Genomic DNA, 19,109 nt, shown 5'->3' on the forward strand with positions numbered 1-19,109 from the left:
TTAAAAATGAACACAGCTTTATTTGCTAGATTTAGATCTTATTAAATGTGCATATTAAATGTTAGCAGAATGTTTAAAAAATTTATTCTGACATTAGTGTATCATATATATCAGCAACATACATAGCAGACAAAAACATCATTCAGGTTACACAACAGTACAAGTCAAACAAGTGGTACATGTAGGATAGTCAGAAACTCCATCTATTTTCACTCCATTCTCTTGCCTCAAACTGACAGCACTACATAAAAAAGTAAAAGCACAGTAAAAACTTTTGAGAAAAAATACAATAGTGTCTCATAGTAGCACTCTTCTTTTGCAGTCCTTTGCTTGGAACACACCACGCTAAACCTTCCCAAGGCAAACAACCCAAATTGTAATTGCAAAAAAATAAAAAAAATTAAAAAATCCGTGATTGCATTACACCTGAAAGGTCAATTTTGTTTTGTGAAACTAATTCTAACGAGGCAATCCATTGTTGCTTAAATTAAAGTAATGGCAACACAAAACTTTATTCACTTTGGTTAAAGGACACTTTTAGATACTGAATCACATCAAAATAAATTATTCTGACAGTAAGAATCAGCACATCTCCAAATTGACCAGACCTTCCTTACTTTTCTCACTTTTTAAGAACACCTCAGGAAACTTATGTGCACCATTATAAACCCAACCATACTGATACCGTTAGTCAAAATACTGCTTAATGGCAAGTAAAGGCAAACTATTATGTAAAAAGGTGTCAAGACTAATTTTTTATGTGATATTAGCTTTTAGTATGACAAGAGTCTCTTTTCAACAGTTTTTGTATACTAAGAAGTAATGCTACAAAGTATAATGACTTGTTTTTAAGATACATATTTCCTTCTAAATAAGCTGATCCCAGGGATTTTTGCACTTTCTATTGCATGGTACAACATATACAAAACATCTGTACTGCATTAAATAGCAAGTCATCTTAAAAAATAAGATGTACACAAGTAGGAGTCAAAAAATCAATTCAAATTCAGGGTCTGCTTATCAATGCTATATCCCAAAGACATGTATTTCCTTATTTTCCACCCTCTTGCTCTTAAATAGAATTGTTTATTCACAACACACCTATTTTGGTGATATATTTTAAGGTTAGTATATTAGGACACTTTATTACTTGAAGAAACTAATCTTCCATAAGCAGAAATAGTGCATCTAACGCTGAATTTCCAAATGTTTTCAGCTTCAGTCAGGTTGTACATTTTGCACAGAAATATCCTTTTGCATCTCATCACCTTTCTGTTGGAAGCATCTGTCTGCACTGCAAACAGTAACAACTCCACAACATGTAAATTAAGCAGTTTAATTAACAGTAGATGTGCAAGATGCAGCAGAGTGCTTTCATTGTGCAAACTGTGGTGTTGGATATGTGATCACAACTGATGGCTGATACTCTTCTTTGGCTTACACATTAAGCAGCAGAGCTAATTTATTTACACATGCATTCCTCCAACAGATCCATCACTTCAAATATATATGAATATTCAAGAAATGATCAGTTCATCATGAACACAAATTGATTGACCAAGAAACCTTAGAGGATGAAGGTGAATAACTTACAGTAATGAGAAATGTACATCGGCATCAACTCCTGCCTGGCAGCCAAACTGGGATGTGTGCTCGAGGTAGGCACTTAATCCTTCTGCTAACAACAACAGCTCCACTCAGGACATGGATTTAAAACCCTTACAACACTGAGGTTACTCACCAAGGACTCCAAGACACGGGCGAGGTTTGCTAAAACCAAATACCCCAAGTTGTGGTGGCAGTAAACAGTACGTCACTCACTGATATGGAATACAAACCTCAATTTTTATGTGTATACTTGCAAGGAAGTATAACTTTCAAAGTGCAAATAGAGCAAAATTTTCTACTCTTGTCTACCTTGTGTATTCAGCACGAGAGAACTCAACAATCTGGTGTTACCAGAGTCTGCAGTGCAGGCATGAACTGCTCTCCACATGGCACTGGACAGAGGTGTGCCAAGGCAGGCACGGTTTCCTAACACTGAACAGCTCTGTCTGCAGGCTCACAGCATGCTAAAGCCTGCAAGCACATCTTGGAAACAGGCACTGCCCTGCAGAGATCACTTTCACACCTCTTGCCAAATGCAAAGAAACAAGGCACTGAGCGTGGAAGCGTTGATATGTTTTGAATATACAGCAAAATCACAAAAATGCCTACCTGCTTCAAACTAGAAAATGAGGGCACATTGTTAAACAGCTGGAAGCTACTTTGCACAATAGTTATTACGTATTTATAAACTCAGTAACTTTGTAGAAAAGCCTCCTAACAAAAAAGAGAAGAAAAAAACCTTTCCAAAGATTCGTAGGCAGAAAAAAAAACCCCAACAGAACAATCCCCAAGCCTTAGCATACAATGTATAAGCATAAACATACATTATTTGGCATGCTTAAAATCTTTTGGATAAAAATCCAAGACCAAACCATTCAGCTAAACCAGCTGCTATGATGGTCCAGCTCCCAAGTCCATGGCCATGGAGTGCAGGCACACTCCACAGTGTGCATTGAGGACAGACACACAGCTTTAGCCCTTTGCTGGCATTCACTGAGAATCCAAACAAAAATAAATAAACAGGCAGCTTTGGCCAAAAAAAAAAAAAAAAAAGTCAAACATGATCTTCCAATGACAGTTTTTGAGAATGAGAAATTAAATAACTGTTATTCTCCAAATCGTACACATATTTTCAAAACCCATTGCAATTAGGTGACTCCACAATATCTGCATTTAGAGAGTAAACTCTTCCATAAATTGTATCTTTAGGAAAATAAATTATGGCTTTTTTTCCCTTCACTATTTTTTAATTCCCTTCACTATTGTATTAACTGAATTTTGTGCCTATAAATAATTCCAAGTGGAATTAAACCAATATATCTTTAAAAATCAATTCCTTCTATAAAACGTATAGAAGTTCAAACCAATCCTTCGTAAGACATAGTGAATATAAAAAAAAAGCCCCAAACCTTAATCCTTGTATCAGGAGTGTTCTACTTAAATTACCACATAATAAAAATAATAATTTTCAGCATTTTCCACAGCAGTGGTCCTCTGTGGTATCCTTTTCAGCCAGATGGGACACAGCCTGGAATGCTGCAATTAGCAACAGGGAGAGGGGCTTGGTGGTAAATGACTTTAACATGTCCTGTGAGCCCTTTGAGGTTAACAGTCCCTATACCAGGAGTCCAAATTCTAGGATTACAAGATTACATTTACTATTCAGAGTCATGGGTAAATAAAAACCAGTGCTGAAATCCCACAGTTCAGTAGATTTCCTAAACTTAGAAAGCTCAGTAAAGCTTTTAAAGAAAACTTGAAAATCTTTGGACTGAAAGAGAAGAGCTGAACTCTCCTACAGCTTTCAACATGATGCATACTGAGCAAACCACAGATAAAGAAAGCAAGAACAAGCTAAATCCCAAAGCAGCTGGGTTTGGGTTACATTGCTCTGGACAGCTCCATCCTCCCTTCCGTGGCGATGAACTCTTTCTCTGTGGCTCGTGTGTCACCTTGGCACAGTCTCTCCTTCAGTTTTTCAAGTTCATACTCATGTAGGATTTTTTGTGTTAAATACTTCTCACGTTTTATTTTGGCTTTCACATCTGCAGGAACATCAGGGATCATCCATGCTACAAAGAATTTGACGATGAATACAACATGCTAAAAAATAGAAACAAAAAAACCCACTCATTACCAAAAGAAGCACCTCTTGTTTAATCTGACACCAAAAAGGTCACTTCTTGTTCACAATAAAATACAGTTCATTTGGCTGTCTGGAGCAATACACACCAAATTAATGTATATCTAAGATGTGCACGAAGACTAAAACCCATCTTCTTATGCAGAAATTTTAATTTCAAAGCATTAATGACTTAGCAAACCCAAGAGGAAAGTGTCAGGGCCTGAATCTCAACCATCACTGTTTAACTCCTCTGTGTGGTTTGTTAGAAAGTTCACACAGCTGTGCTGATAACACTCAGCTATTGAGAGCTGATGAAACACAGCAGGAAAAGTGATGAGATTAGCACTTGAACTACTTACTTCCTTTTCCCTTCATAACTTGCAAAGCAGTGGCTTAACACTGATGTGCCAGTTATCCAAACTATTAATTTAGCTGTTTTTAACCAATATACGTCCCTGCAAAATGCTGTCTGGATTTTGAACAATCATCTCATAAACAGCTCCTTAATGAGAGCAAGAGTGGAAGTGCTAGACCTGGAAGCTTTAATCTCTTACACTGACATAACGACCTTTTTTATTTTTCTGATTATTTTGATCAACATTTGCAGTCTCTTCAGCCATTTTCACTTTTCCTACTCTGAGGTCAGCTCACTGAAGTTAAAAGGCTCAGTAACAGTAATCTTTTAGGCCATGAGTGCCTGGTATTATCTATAAATTATCCTATACTCCCAGCAATTCTATTTTCTGTAACATTAGTAACTATCTAGACAAATCACAAGGTACCACTGTCAGAAGGAAATTTTGTAGAGAAAATACCTCCATAATAATGATAAAGGCCAGTTTTGCAGCAAGAATGTGCCAGAACTGCATAGTGTGCATGTACTTCTTCTCATGGTCGGGAGGATATCGATAGTCTCTGTACCTGCAGGAATGACAGACATGCAAAGGTGAAACGTCACATTCAGCCTGGGACACATTACAAGCTCAGTGACACTTACAAGCAAGTACAGCTGTCACTTAAGGAACCTTTTCTTGTTTCAAATGGTCTGTTTCCTTTTGCAGAGAAAGGTTGCCTCTCGATTTGTTTCTCTCTTGTGTTTGCTTAAACACCCTCACAGCACCAGAGCAGGGATGAGGATGTGTGATGTGAATTTTGGTCCACAGGTTACTTGTTTGTCAGGAAATGCTCAAATAATACCGGGCAGGGTGATGGGATGGATCACAGGGTAATGGACACTGAATAAATGTGACACACATGAGCAGATTATGGCCTGGACAGATGCAGGGCTTCATGAAAGGACACAGTGCATGTTCTACACCACCAAACAAATGTAGCTGTTTCCAAAAGTGCTGGGGTGGTTGGTTTGGGGGATTTTTTGTTTGCTTTGACGTTTTTTCATCCAATCAATACTTTTATTTTACCATTTCCAAAGTTCTTTTGCAATTATTCTAGAATCTCCAATGCTAGCATTTTTTAAATGAAAGCAGGATAGGTCTGATTTTTGGTCCAATCAGGCAAAATAAGGATTGATTTTAAATACCATATCTCATTTTCAGCTTTGGGATCTAAACACCTCCTTTATTCTGCTTTCTTGTCCATTTATTCAGCCTAAAAATCTTTGAACATATAGGCTGAAGTTTGCAACTTCAGGGACATAAATCTCCTTCCTCACTCAAAAATCAATAGTGTAATTAAGTAAACAAAAAATCCAATGAAGAAAAAGCAAAATGCAAGTTCGCAATGAGACTTTTAGTGGTGATTTTTTATGAGGTGATTGTTTTTGTTACTGGCTTGATCTCTTACCACCTCAACCATTACCTTATCAATAGTCTAAATATTACCTCTCACACTTTAGAAGGATGAGAATGACATAATTTATGTTCTAATGGTAAACTTAGATCTTAATTGATTTTTTATGCTGTATTCTATACAAAGTGACACCAACCTGCATATGACAAAGTCTTCTGGATTCTCTTTAGGTTCATTTCCCTTAGGAAAATCTGAGATTAGAAACACTGACAAGCTGTTGTTTATGTATCCAGACATTGGTGAGTGTTCGTTTTCAAAATAAGCATAGTAGTAAACCAAACGAGGAATCATATCTGATGTGAATGCAACAATGAAAGCCTGAAAAGAAATTGGAAAAAGAAATAAGGAAGGTGGCACACAAAATTTGGGAGCAGATTTATAAAGGTGTTGTGGCTCTGTGACTCTGGCATTACCCAGACTCTTTGAAGAAAGGATGAGGAGCATTACTGGGGTATTTCACCTTGGTAAAAGATGCTGACTGCAGCCTCAGCACATTTTTCCTGGAAGCCTGAGATACTCAAGGTGCTGAGGTACTGTGCTACTAAGGCAGGACCTGCAAGTGGGTTTGTTGCACGAGACACACTAAAAAGAGGCATCTTTTGTGCCCAGTAGGCTGCTTTACAGCATGTTTCCATTGAAATACTGGCACAGCATTTAGTTACCAGTTTATAAAAAATACTTGGAGCCACTGGTCCCACAGGGGCAGCCAGAAGCAGAGCAGAATTCCCACTGAACAGGCCTCAGCAACAAGGACAAAAATGCATCTGAGCCACAGGATTCATCCACCCTTCCTGTCCCCTCTGGGCAATCAGTGTGCTTCATCAGACCAAGCCTCATATTGGCCATGCCATTCCAAAAGGCTGGAAAACACAGACAACTGAATGAAAGGTTATGGCCAAAAAAATGTGGATGGGGAGCTGCACACTGCCAGCAAATGGACAGGTCAAATCACTGAAATGGTTTGATGGTATCTTTAACAAGATAAAAGGTTATCTTTAACATGGTAAAAGGTTAACAGGATACAGTGTTGATGAAGGAGAAAAAGGATCAGCTGGCTTTTAATTCTTCATATTTTGAGTACATGAAGAATCAGTGTAGATGCAGCACAGCCCAGTGGTTTTGGCTCTCCAGCTTGAGATTTCCCAGCCAACACATCACATATGTAAGTAAGTAAGTAAATGAGTATTAACAAACTTACATTGGTGACAACAGACAGGATGGCCATGCCATTGAGGATTTCCTGCCACACTCCTATGCTATGTGCTTTGGCAGCCACAGGCCTTCTGTACTGAGTGGTCAGCTTCCAGGAGTCTACACGAATCTCCAGGATATTGTTCATCAGAGCAAGAAGGGGAGCCAGGGGAAAGGATGCCACAAAGAGAGTAATGAATCCAAACTGAATGACTGCAAGAGAGAAAAACAATGTGTCAAAATCTGCCCTTCCAGAAGTATCCTCAGAGTGACAGGGCAGGCAAATGGCAAACTCCTGCCAGGCTGCACAAATCATCTTCAGCCCTGGCCTGAGCCAAGTGACAATCAGCCCCATGCCAAGACATCTCCAGTCCCTTCAGGTGCCATTCAGCAGCACCCACAGAAAGGAGCATTTGGATCCTATGAAATGATACTGCCAGCAGTGGAATATCAATCCTTTCAGGGTGTTGCAGTTCTCATGTGAATGGTGTGTAACTGTAGGGGAATGGGGATGTATTCATCCATCAGATTTCTCAATTGTTATCAGGTCAGTTTTGTTCTCTTGCAGTTTGTACCATCTTGTTGTTAATTTACTTATCAACTACACACCTCACAACCTTATCTCCACCTATTGTTACTGATTTAATCAAAACATTCATAACAATTCTATATGCAACAGTTCCATTGGGGAGTGTTGACATTAGTTTAAGAATTGTGAATAGAATATAAAAATGATCCTGTTGTTACCAAAATGAAGTATCTCAGTACAGAATGTGATAATCCTCAGTACACAGCCAATACTGCCACTTTGTTTCAAATAATGGAAATAGAACATTTTTTCCTGGTTTAGGCAGTATATAAAATAAATTCCCATACACCAGTCATTCACTCTTCCATGATTTCAGTAAGTTCTTCACCTCAGATAAGCAACAAAACTCCTGCTGGCTCAGCAGCCCTTGGACAGTGCTGGAGCATAGTTCTGATTCTGGAAGAGCAAGGACATGGCTGGCAACAGTGTATTCTGAGTGTACTGGTTTCACAAGACCACAGCCCTGCATCAAATAAAGTGATATTAACACTTTGCGTCTCTAGAACACTTCAAACTATTTCTGCAGAAATAAAACAATACAAAGGTTCATTTCCCAACAAAATGTATCCAAATATTAACTTCTTTAAGGTATCCTTTAGGTTTAGCTTGGCTTCAGTTTAGGTGTCAGCTTCTCAGTGCTGCACACTGCTGTTAGAAGCTGACATGCTCAGGTTACCTTTGCAAAGCCACATTCCCTTGCCCACACTCCCTCTGCTGGTCCAACAGACTGAAGGGAAGCACTGAGCAGTGCAAGACTAAAGCTGAAGGGATTCTCCTCTAGCCAGTTCACAGATCTCATGTCTGCAGTACCCATCCTTACAGCACATTTGGCACTCATCCCATACTCAAAATTTTCACTGACATCAGCTAAGAATATGCTTTGGAGCAAGAAAAGAACAGACACAGAGGCAGCTGGCTGCACTGAGAATAATGTTCCCCATTCAAATGAGGAAAACAAAAAGTCTTTGCAGTGTTTCTGTGAAATTCCCAGCAGTTCAAGATGCAAAGACAGCTTTTTTTTTTTTTAAATTGGGCTGACCTATTTAATGATTCCCAGCAGTTAATCGTCCTGCTATGCAGATGGAAGTGGTGGCATCAACCCACAACAATTAATCGAGAAAATGTTCTTTTGGAAGTGTCGGTACAAGGTGTCCTGTCCTCAATTCCAAATGTGTAATTGTAAACTTACCCATTTCTAAATATTCATAGAACAGGCCTAAGGCTCCAAATGTCTGCAGATCATGGTCCTGCTCCCAGCGACTGTATAAATTTTCAGGATTATTTCTGGCTTTCCGACGGCCCCACCAGTTACAAATCCAGCTGCATGTGCAGAAAAATGTTAACAATGAGAGAAGCAGATCAGATTGGCTTGCTTGGTTAGAGCACAGTGCTAGCAACACCAAGCTTGTGGGTTTAGTCCCTGTACATGCCATTCAATTAAGAGCTGGACTTGATCCTTGTGGGTCCTTTCCAACTCAGAATATTCTGTGAAGTCAGAATCACAGAATCACCAGGTTGGAAGGGACCTTAAAGACCATCGAGTCCAACCCAGCCCCAACCCCTCAACTGAACCCTGGCCCCCAGTGCCACATCCAGGCTTTGTTAAACACACCCAGGGATGGGGACTGCACCACCTCCTTGGGCAGCCATTCCAGAGCTTTATCACCCTTCCCATAAAATACTTTTTCCTGATATCCAACCCGTATTTCCCTTGGTGCAGCTGAAGGCTGAGATGGGCACATCAGTGCCAGAGAGAACTTACGGAACAATGGCCTCCTGGATGTTTCCCCAGATCTGTTTGCCAGCCATGACTATGGTGAGCTGTGTCGTCAGCTCTATCAGGCAGCCTGCAGGATCGCACTGGAGGAGACAAACTGAGTGTCAATGGACATGGATAATGGTTATTATCACCCAGATAAACTATATTTTAGTACTGTATAAATGCAAGAAGGGAGATCTTAAAATTTGTAAGGACAATACTTAATTTCCATGCGGACTCTCAGGAAGGGCTTTAAGTGTTTCAAGTGTGAGACAAAACACAGCAAGGTGAATCTTTTGCAATCAATGAGCTCTCAGCACCACATTTTTCTTTGTAAGACCCATTGGTATTTCAGGAGAAGTGGGACCAAGAAAAGCTTTATGATCTTTCACTCTTGTGACTGACAGGTTTTCACTGCTGGTGTTGCCCTGGCTAGCAACAGCAGCAAGAGTCAGCTGAGGAAGCAGCAGCTTTAGGATAGCCAGCTGAGGGGCAGCTCAGTTCAGACCAAGCCTGCAGCTGGAAATTCACAACTGTGCAGACCGAAGGGAACAATGAACCTCAATTAAGAAAACCTTACCTCCTCATTTCTCCAGCGATTAAACATGTATGTGTAGGCACCTGGGTAACCAACAAACTTCCCTTTGAAGAAGGCCACATAGAAGCAGGATGAATAGTAGTTGACAAACTGGAACAAAAACATCTTCATAGTGAGCCTGTTCTCATACTCCATGTGAGTTCTGGGGATCTCTGTGAAACCAGAAAACAATAATTTTATGTTCCTTTATTCCCTTTAAAATGATACAGATTCACAAATATTCATCATGCACAGTGATCTTAAAAGAAAAAAAAACCAAAAAAAACCACCTACAAACACTTCAGCAGATGGAGTTCCTGCTTTCAGACACCCTACCCTTTACAATGCAGTGTTTGATGCAGGCAGGCAAAGGAAATTTTTATTTAAAACCCCCATAAAATTTAATTTCCCCTTCTTTGTCCTGCCCATTAGCACTTGTTCATCCCCAAATGTTACACTATTTTAGGAGATCTGAGATGAATCTCAAACAGTAACTAGAAAGATCTCCTGTAGTATGAAGATTTCACTGTTGGCAACACACAATTATTTTATTCTTTGTGGTAGAGAAGTATGTTACAATATTTTTCCCCAACCTATGTATATGCATATCGTTAAAATCAGCAGAAGCTGTATGGCCCATGTGCCTCTGAAAAACAAGGCTCATAAAGGGCAGAAGAACAGGGACATCCTGGAGCTACTGTAAATCACCAAACCTTTGCTTAGGGTTTTGCTGCTCATTCTCTATCACATTTATATATTTGAAGGCAGCAGGAAGCCCTAAACATATTATTGCCAAATTCCTGTTAAATGATAACATATAACCAATTCAAGTTGGGGAGTAGCATAGAAAATACACCACAAACATTCAAGTTCTTCTCAATTGGTGAGGACCTGGCAGATGTGTTGAACTCATCTGCCTTATTGTAAAGTTGTTTCATTTAACTGAGTAAACTGTTTCCCAGCTTGGTGTAAGTTTGCATGCCAGAAGAACATGAGGTATTTAGTGGGAACCTGACATCAGAGTGCAGGACAGAGGAGGCAGCTCTCAGGTCAGGCAGTCTGATATACATATATATATATATAAATAAAAAATCAGTATTTTTATTTTCAGTGAGTTGTTAAAATATTGATGTGAGGCACACAATGTTCAGAGCACCAGAGGCAGGTTATACCTGCTTGTCTGAACACCAGATCTGGCCAAAGCAATTCAAGGAGTGAACAAAGTGTGGGCAGACACTTCTGACAGCCCAGGCCACCGAGGGGGCAGCAGTCCAACCCACACCACTGAACTGTTATGTTCTCCCTGTAACCCACAGATCCAGGCAGTGCTGCCACTGGAGAAATTATTCATCCACACTTGCAAATCATAAAAATAACACTGCTGAGCCTTCACACTTACAATTCTTACTCCTCAAGAAAGAAAGATTAACAAATACGATTTTCTGATTGCTTCTGTGTTTGTTAGGAGCAATTTTAGTTAATACTTGCTCCGTTTCAGTTTGGTCTGATTTGGCCAAGAGAGATAAGCAATACAGATCACAGAGATGGTCCATGGTAAATGAAAATAAACCAAATGCAACATCCCGTTAAGACTCTGCAAGGAACACCTTTCAGCTCTTGACTTGACTTGCAAGATCTCACAAAAAAAAGATCAACCAACTGCTTTTATGACAAGTGCACAAACTGCAAGCACCCAATATTTTCAGCTCCCCTCCCCAAACTGCAATTATTTCTTTCTATTAAACACTTTCAGGGACTTTTATCTCTAAATCATTAAGAACCAATAAAATGAAATAATTAAAAAAAAAAATGTCTAAGAAGGGCTCTCAGGAATGGTGTTTCCAGCATGCAAGCAGAAATCAAACCCAAAATACACTACAAAAGCAGGCACCCTTTCTGGGCCTCCAGCTCTGCAGTGGGGGTACTGCTATCAATAGCTACTGCCACAATAACACATGTTGGGCACAGCTTCTCATCCTACTTAACCTCTGCCTTCCAAATCTGTACAGCCAGAGCTAAAGGAAACAACATGAAAAATGTACTATCCCATCCCATCCTTCCCCCCAGACTAAGAGTCATTATTTAGTCTTAGTCTCATATTTAGTGTCATTATTTAGTCTTTTTTTCTTGTAAAGATAGCTGTGATTTACTTCTTCAAATATATTTGCAGGATTTCTAATTGAAATACTGCTAGCTCAAGACAGTCTGATCTTGCTTTGGTGATTCAAGATGATGTTGAGCTATGTTCAGGTCTGTGATTGTAAACTAGCCCCAATATAAACAAGCCCTATTTGAGGAGAAACTAGGTTATGAGAGCTACTGAAATGCAGGGAAAATGTTCAGTATGGCCATGGATATTCCTAAGCTACACAGCTCCCACTGTGCCTGAGCTGAGAACAAGAGCATGGAACACCTTGATGCTGTGAATTTTCAATAATTCCTTCCAAGTTTTGCCTTCAAGTCGCCCTGCTTACCCATATCAGTAATCCAGATGGCGATTCTCTCGTAGAAGAAGTTGAGGATCATGATGATGACAAAGTTGAGGCAGGAGGCAGTGACAGAGGTGGCCAGCTGTGGGGTGAGCACGCCGCTGATGGGCTGCAGGGTCTGGGTGTTCTCCATGAGGCTGGCGAAGGCGGCGTACACCGCCAGGCGGTACACGATCACCGCGATCATGCTGGCTATGATCAGGGACACCTGCACAAAGGGCACACCTGAAATACACCTGCAGCCTAGGATAGCTGGTCACTACAGCTATGTGCATGCAGCTTTAAAAACTAGATGTAAACCACCACGCTTCACATTTTTAAAATTTGATTCTTTGTGGGTATGAGTTCAGCAGCACTGAAATGCAAAGTACGCAGGCAAAAATAACTTTGTTACATGATGTACATTAAAACCAACAGAATTATTTTGTTAACATAAGAAAAGCCAACAATTTAATACCAGTACCTGAGAAAGTGCAGAGAAGTATGGACAGGAGATGGAAAGGACAAGTTAGATTAAACCGCCCTTGTCACAGGGCTTGCAAGGGTTGCAGGACGAAGAGAGATGAGAATGCTGACCTCATGTTCAGAAGGCTTGATTTATTATTTTATAATATATATTACATTATGACTATACTAAAAGGAATAGAAGGAAAAGTTCTCAGAAGTTAGCTAAGCTAAGAATAGAAAAGGAATTCAATAACAAAGGTCTGTGTCCCAGTAGAAAGCAAGAACAGCTCTGCCGTGAGTGGACAGTAAATCCAAACATCCACAGGAGACCAATCACAGATCCACCTGTTGCATTCCACAGCAGCAGATAACCATTGTTTACATTTGTTGCTGAAACTTCACAGCTTCAGCAGGAAAAATCCTAATGAAAGGATTTTAATGAAAAGATGTCTGTGACATGCCCTCTCTGAAACTCACTCTGAAACTCACTCTGTATTCATCATTGTGAATTCTTTCATTTGCCTTACCACAATTCTTTTGGTATGTCTGTTAACACCAAATAAGTCACAGAAAAAGTTATCCCCATGCTAAAATGTCCAATCAAATTACTAATTAATTCTCGGGTTTCTGTGGTTAAGATGATCTCCAAGGTATTAGAAACTCTTTTTTTCCCAGCCCCACAATCAAAGAAGTCGTCGAGATTCCTCAGCTCTGCTTTGCAAGGTTGTTTATCTTCCCTTATCTATTCCATTCCTTCTCTGACCTGCTGAGATCTGTCCAGCAGGTTGGGTTGTGGCACACTGCCTGCCCTTGGGGTGGTGTTGGCTTTTTATACTAAGAAATACCCGTGCTTTATTTACAATAGTTTTCTGATACCCATCGCCTATGTCAGTCTGTCTGTAATCTAAAGCAATCCAGAAATGTCACCATCACAGCAGAAGATGGAGGACAAGAAGAAGGAGGACAGGACATGCCCAGATTCCTCCATCTTGGCTTTTGAACCCCATTCTAAAACCCCAGAATTCTACTTTTTCACCCTGTGACAAATTCACTATCATTCTACTCAAACCCTTGTGCCTTGTAACTCCTCACACAAAGTTGGTAATTGTTTCCATGGGCTAAAACCAAAGGCACAGGTGTTTGTGACTCTCTGCCAAGGTCTCTGAGCCCCCTGCCAGGGTCTCCAGTCCTCCAGGACACCCAGAGGAATGTCCTGGGTCCTGACAATTAATGACAGATTTCCAGTGCCCTTTTTTTAAAAAAAAAATATCAGAATTGAAGTGCACTTCAAATGACAGCATGCAATCTGCAGAACAGTAATACAAGCATGTGTTATCATCATGATTAAAACCAATTTGTGTTAATGTGATGATTAGTAATGAACAGAATCTCTGATACACGATTAGTAATGAACAGAATCTCTGATACACGATCATTTTGAGTCAAAATGATGACTCAAAAAGGTGCTCACCCAGAACAGCACTGTGGCTCCTGAGATGCAGAATCGCACAGCCTGGCTAGTCAAAGGCAGATAAGGCTCCATCTCCTGAAACAGTCAAGTACAGCACAGCTCATGTTATTCCCACATCTCACTCTAACATCAAGCAGCACACAGAGCTCTCAACAGCTGTGTGAGAAGTGCTCACATCCGAGGGAAACCATCCAGAACCCTGCCCCTCTCAAATGGCAGACAGAGCATAACTCTGAGTGTGCTGGGGGTGGCGTGGGTGGGGCAGGGCAAAAAGATCAGGACAGAAACAGCCATCAAACTGCTACAAGACAGTACCTGGTAGTACAAGTAGTACCATGGTTAAACTTTTGCAAAATAATCAGTAGCTAAAGGAAAAAGCCCAACTTCCTGGGATAAGCAGGCCACAACTATTACTGTAATGCTAGGTTAGCAAACAGCTCTGAGTCCACAAAGGGACTCCAGTTTTATAAATTCTTCATGCCAAGATCCCTTCAAACTTGTCATTTGGATGTACCAGTCAGACAGTGCTTTTCGCCACTCCTTCAATTTTATTATTTTTTCAGCTGAAGTTATGGCTATGAATGTAGCTGCCAAGCTCTGCTGCAGCACCAGGCAACTGGGTGATGCCAGCATCCCCAGACAACACAGGAACAATTTTCAATGCTCAAAGAGCTTGTGCAACCAGTTCTAGTTCCTTAAATATCACAGTATATGTTCTATGAAAGAATCTTCTCTTTGAGAATTAATGCCAGTGGAAGAAGATATAGTGAAAAATAACCTGGATTTAATAAATCTGTGAGACAAGGCACTGTGGAATGCTTAGACTCCTCTTGAGCAAAGTGGCATTGAGTACTACAGAAACTGCAATCCCAAATGTAATACAGGCAGTAATGTGCAATGACACAGACTAAGTTTCAATCAAATGCTTCATTATTTATGTAGATTACAATTCTACTGTGATCAGCAAATCCAGATTTTAGCTATGATCTAGTTAGACACTTCAGCACCACGAACAAGTATCTAAATGACAGCCTTAAGATCAGCAATTTTGGTTTCAGTGCACTTGAAGCTTTGAATCATGAATAATGATGAAATCATTTTCTGAGTGAAGCAAAACCAGCAGTGGAACACAAAATCACTGTCCTGTACCCACATAATTTTATTGGTTCCTGCAGAATAAACTTATTTGAAAGCACTGGCCTTTCATGTGTTCACTATAGGACATGCTCTAACAGAAGGAAATGACTATTACCTGTACAGGTTAGCCTATAATTAATTTGGTACTGATAAGGATCACTGATAAACCCTGCTGTAAAAAAGCCTCTGAAAAACCACTGAGACAGTAAATTGAAATGTCATAATATAAAGGCTTGTACAGTCATTGAATTTTTATGGCAATTGTTAATGCATATTAGAAAGTACAGAGGAGAGCAGTATCTCACACTGGGATAAGAAAATTGTATTACAGTCCATTTCTACTTCCTAAATCAAGTTCACAAAACCCTTTCTCACCTAAGGGATTTGGACCAATTTAGAGAGAGAACAATCTTCGCCCTCTATTTTTTAGTATAGTTTAGTATAACATTTTTTTATATAACACAGTATCATAAAATAAATAACTAACTAAATAATTAAATTAACTTTCTAAAAACATTTCATAAATTAACTTTCTAAGAACCTGGAGTCAGATTCATTCATTCTTCCCAATGATGGGGGACTCAAACTACCACAGGAGGGTGGGGGAGGTTTGAGCCTGAGCATACACAGGGATGTAAACCAGCAAATAATACAGAACTGGCAAGCATGTGTTTGCAATTAGTAGAGCTAACTAATGAAAACTGATTTACCTGAACCTGTTTTCCTGAACAGGCAGAGAGTAATGTTTTGGAGAGCTACACTCTTAAACACAGTGCACTGTTATCAAAGAGCATCAGTTACAGCAGCAGAATTAATGCTGTGTATGTGGAGGGGGAAAACTCTCTCTCATGAGAAATAAGATTAGTATATGTATTTCCTAATGATTAAGGAAACAAGCCCTGAAAGACAAGGTTATTGTTTTAGAACAGACTCTTCCCCCACATTCTGACTAAGCTTCTATTTTTTTCTCTGAAGACTGTGTTATCTAAGTATACTCAGGACTAGCCACAATAAGCTATTTATATGCAATTCTGTGAAAGAGAAAAGATGATTTAAAAATACACCAAATGGGTGTGGTAGATATTGTGCTGGAATGCAACCAGCTGATCATGGAATTTGTCAAATAACTCCTACCTAAAATAAATTTAAATGAAAACAATTAATATCTAATAATTATATAGAGTGTTTAACAGAGTTAAGTAGGGTCACTAACTGTATCTCAATTACATTCAAGAGAAAGTACTTTGGCCACCTTCATCCCTTTGGTGTTCCCCAAACAAAGTGGTTGAGTATCACAAGCTAAACCACAGCTGGACCAACTTATTTTCACTTTAGATCACAGTGACTGCTTCTTCATATGTTCAATGGGAATAAAAGAATGAATGGTTTTAAAGGCATGAAAGTTTCAGAGGCTGCTACCCTGAATTGTGAAAGACGCAGTAAAAAGACATAAAAGCTATAAACTTTGCCCTTATTTTCCTGATTTAATGTATCAATTTCCATGTTACAAAACTTTCAGCAACAACTGGATTTCCACACATGTCAACACAGCATGTTCATACCTGAGTTACAGGATTTTTCTTCTTTTGGGTACATTTTGCCTCGTACTCAGGCCTCAGCTGGAGCTGTTGCTGTTCCTCTTCAAAATCAACCAAATCCCATTCATATTTCAGTCTTGCTTGCCTCCTCTTCCAGAACTCCAAGAAAAGTGTAACTGCAATTTGCAAATGTTAGAATAGAGTCAAGGAAGAAGTGAACAAGTTCATGAACCAAGTTAAACATCTGCACTGCTTCTTCTCTGTGGTTTATCATTACAGTGTGACTCACTCATTTTTACTGACTACCAACTATAGTTCACAGATAAGACCCCAATATGGATCCAGTTATTTATCAGCTGATTGAATTCCAGAAGGGGATGACAAGGAAGATGCCAAGACAAGATATGGGTATTTCCATGGTTATGGTGACCATGTTCAATCAACTACTCTGTGTATGCAAAAAGCAACAGGGAATTAAGAAAATAATTCAACTAATTACTGTGTATAAACCTGTAACACATAAATATTACAATATTACAGCTTTAAAGTAATGTGGTCAAACACTTCTGTTGTTTTTTGATGCTTATTTGAAATCATGGTGTCCTAGGCTGACTTTATGATACTTTATGATACACCCATTCTCTGAAAAATCCCTTTGCCCAGGATTTTCCTCCTGGGAAGCTGAGAAGCCACAGAGAAAAAGGAAAACATAATAATTAAAATAAAAATAATGATCTGATTTGCTTCTCCTGTGTTTTGCTCCTTTGGAATGTGTTTGGAGATTGTTTACCCACAGGTGATTGTTTCATTGCAGTCTGCTGTGAGTTGTTTTGGCTCTTTGGCCAATCAATGCCAAGCTGTGTCCGGATTCCGGAAAGAGTCACGAGTTTTCATTATTATCTTTTTAGCATTCTGTATCCTTTTTATATTCTTTAGTATAGTTTAGCATAGTATTCTTTAATAGTATAGTATCATAAAATAATAAAGTAGCCTTCTGAGAACATGGAGTCAGATCCATCATTCCTTCCTGCCATGGGGTACTCAGCAAATACAACAGCCCAGAAATAAGTTTTGTGCCTTTAAAGCTAGATCCAAGAGCAAAGAGGGGAGAAAGAAAAGGGATAGAATTTCTTCAGGGCTGTATTCAAAAACCAGAGATAAGAGCTTCATCTCTCTCTGTCTCACAGACTGTGCTGTCTGCAGCATGGACAGGGAGCAGGAGAAAGCTCTCCTTGGCTTTTAGTTGGTGTTTTTAGCTAACTGAGGCAGAAAAGTTCCCCAGACTGTGGCTTTTCTTTCCCCTGGAGCTGTTTGAACCTGCTCTGGACTGAAAACCCAGAATAACACCTGGAGCTCATGGCTGTGGCCCACTGGGGCTGGGATGCAGCATCTCCAGCACAGGAGGGACTGGGCAGAGACAGAGAGAGCTGGGCCACAGCCCCTGACAAGGACTGGCTGAATTTGCCACCCTTCAGAACAATGAGAGCTTACATTGTTTAATATCCTTCATTTTCCCATGCTTGTGAATACTTGCTTGTTAAATGTTTTTTTTTCCAATTTTCTCAAAGGAGATTTGTGTCTCCTGACCTGGTGGGGGAGAGGCCACTTGAATTTGCTTTCTAGAGGGACTCCTTTGGAGGTTTTCTCCCAAATTTGCACTAAACCAGGACACATAGTCATTTTAAAGACAGTGATATCTGATGATTTTTATACAATCAACAGCTGGGCTGGCCTAAGAATTTAAGACATTAGAGGGAATTGATTTAATATATAAACAACTATAAAATTTATAATACTATATAGCATCTTAAGAGCCCTTAGTAAATTACTTTAAAATGTCAACATTTTGTAATCTGATTGTTCTTATCTGAACTGGGGAAGTTTTATGGCTTAGACAAACACAGGAAACCTTATCTTCTGCAGTTCTAAACTCTTTGGCTGGTACTTCCTGAATGACTAATCCATGTTGTGCAAATGCTAGCTCTTAGACACCAAGAAAAGTTTAGTAAAACAGCCACACAACAAAAATCTTATTTAGATTTTAAATAATAATTCTGTATGAAAGAACTGAGTGATTAGATCCTCTGATAAAAAGTACATGTTTTCTATTAGCACACAAGAATCTTTGTGAGTTAATGGAATATCTATATACAAGCTGAACATTTAATGATGACATTTCATACAAACAGTATGAAACAAGAGAATTGTATTTAAGGAAATAAGAAGAAATAACTATGCTATCCAGAATTTATAAACCTTCATAGAGCTGAAGAAAAGAATAAGCATTCAACACAATGTTTCTAAAAGTCTGAAGAAGTATCATTGGTGTGAAACTGTGATTATAGATGTTGCGGTGTTGTGGGTCCCAG

At 39.4% G+C, this 19,109-nt stretch overlaps 1 protein-coding gene across 10 annotated transcripts in view; it reads right to left on the reverse strand.

Moving 5' to 3' along the window:
* ANO5 (anoctamin 5) overlaps positions 1 to 19,109 on the reverse strand; it is a 59,321-nt gene continuing 40,212 nt past the window's right edge. For all 10 annotated transcript variants that reach the window (XM_063158156.1, XM_063158154.1, XM_063158153.1 and 7 more), the window contains 10 exons: positions 16,765 to 16,916; positions 14,066 to 14,140; positions 12,133 to 12,355; positions 9,662 to 9,831; positions 9,085 to 9,182; positions 8,512 to 8,642; positions 6,741 to 6,946; positions 5,679 to 5,860; positions 4,549 to 4,654; positions 1 to 3,711 (listed from right to left, as the gene is read on the reverse strand). In XM_063158156.1, coding sequence (XP_063014226.1) covers positions 3,490 to 3,711; positions 4,549 to 4,654; positions 5,679 to 5,860; positions 6,741 to 6,946; positions 8,512 to 8,642; positions 9,085 to 9,182; positions 9,662 to 9,831; positions 12,133 to 12,355; positions 14,066 to 14,140; positions 16,765 to 16,916 — 1,565 coding nt within the window. In that variant the 3' untranslated portion in view covers positions 1 to 3,489. The remainder of the gene's footprint in view (positions 3,712 to 4,548; positions 4,655 to 5,678; positions 5,861 to 6,740; positions 6,947 to 8,511; positions 8,643 to 9,084; positions 9,183 to 9,661; positions 9,832 to 12,132; positions 12,356 to 14,065; positions 14,141 to 16,764; positions 16,917 to 19,109) is intronic.

The sequence above is a fragment of the Melospiza melodia genome, chromosome 6 (assembly GCF_035770615.1).
Source record: "Melospiza melodia melodia isolate bMelMel2 chromosome 6, bMelMel2.pri, whole genome shotgun sequence".
NCBI classification, from domain to species: Eukaryota; Metazoa; Chordata; class Aves; order Passeriformes; family Passerellidae; genus Melospiza; species Melospiza melodia.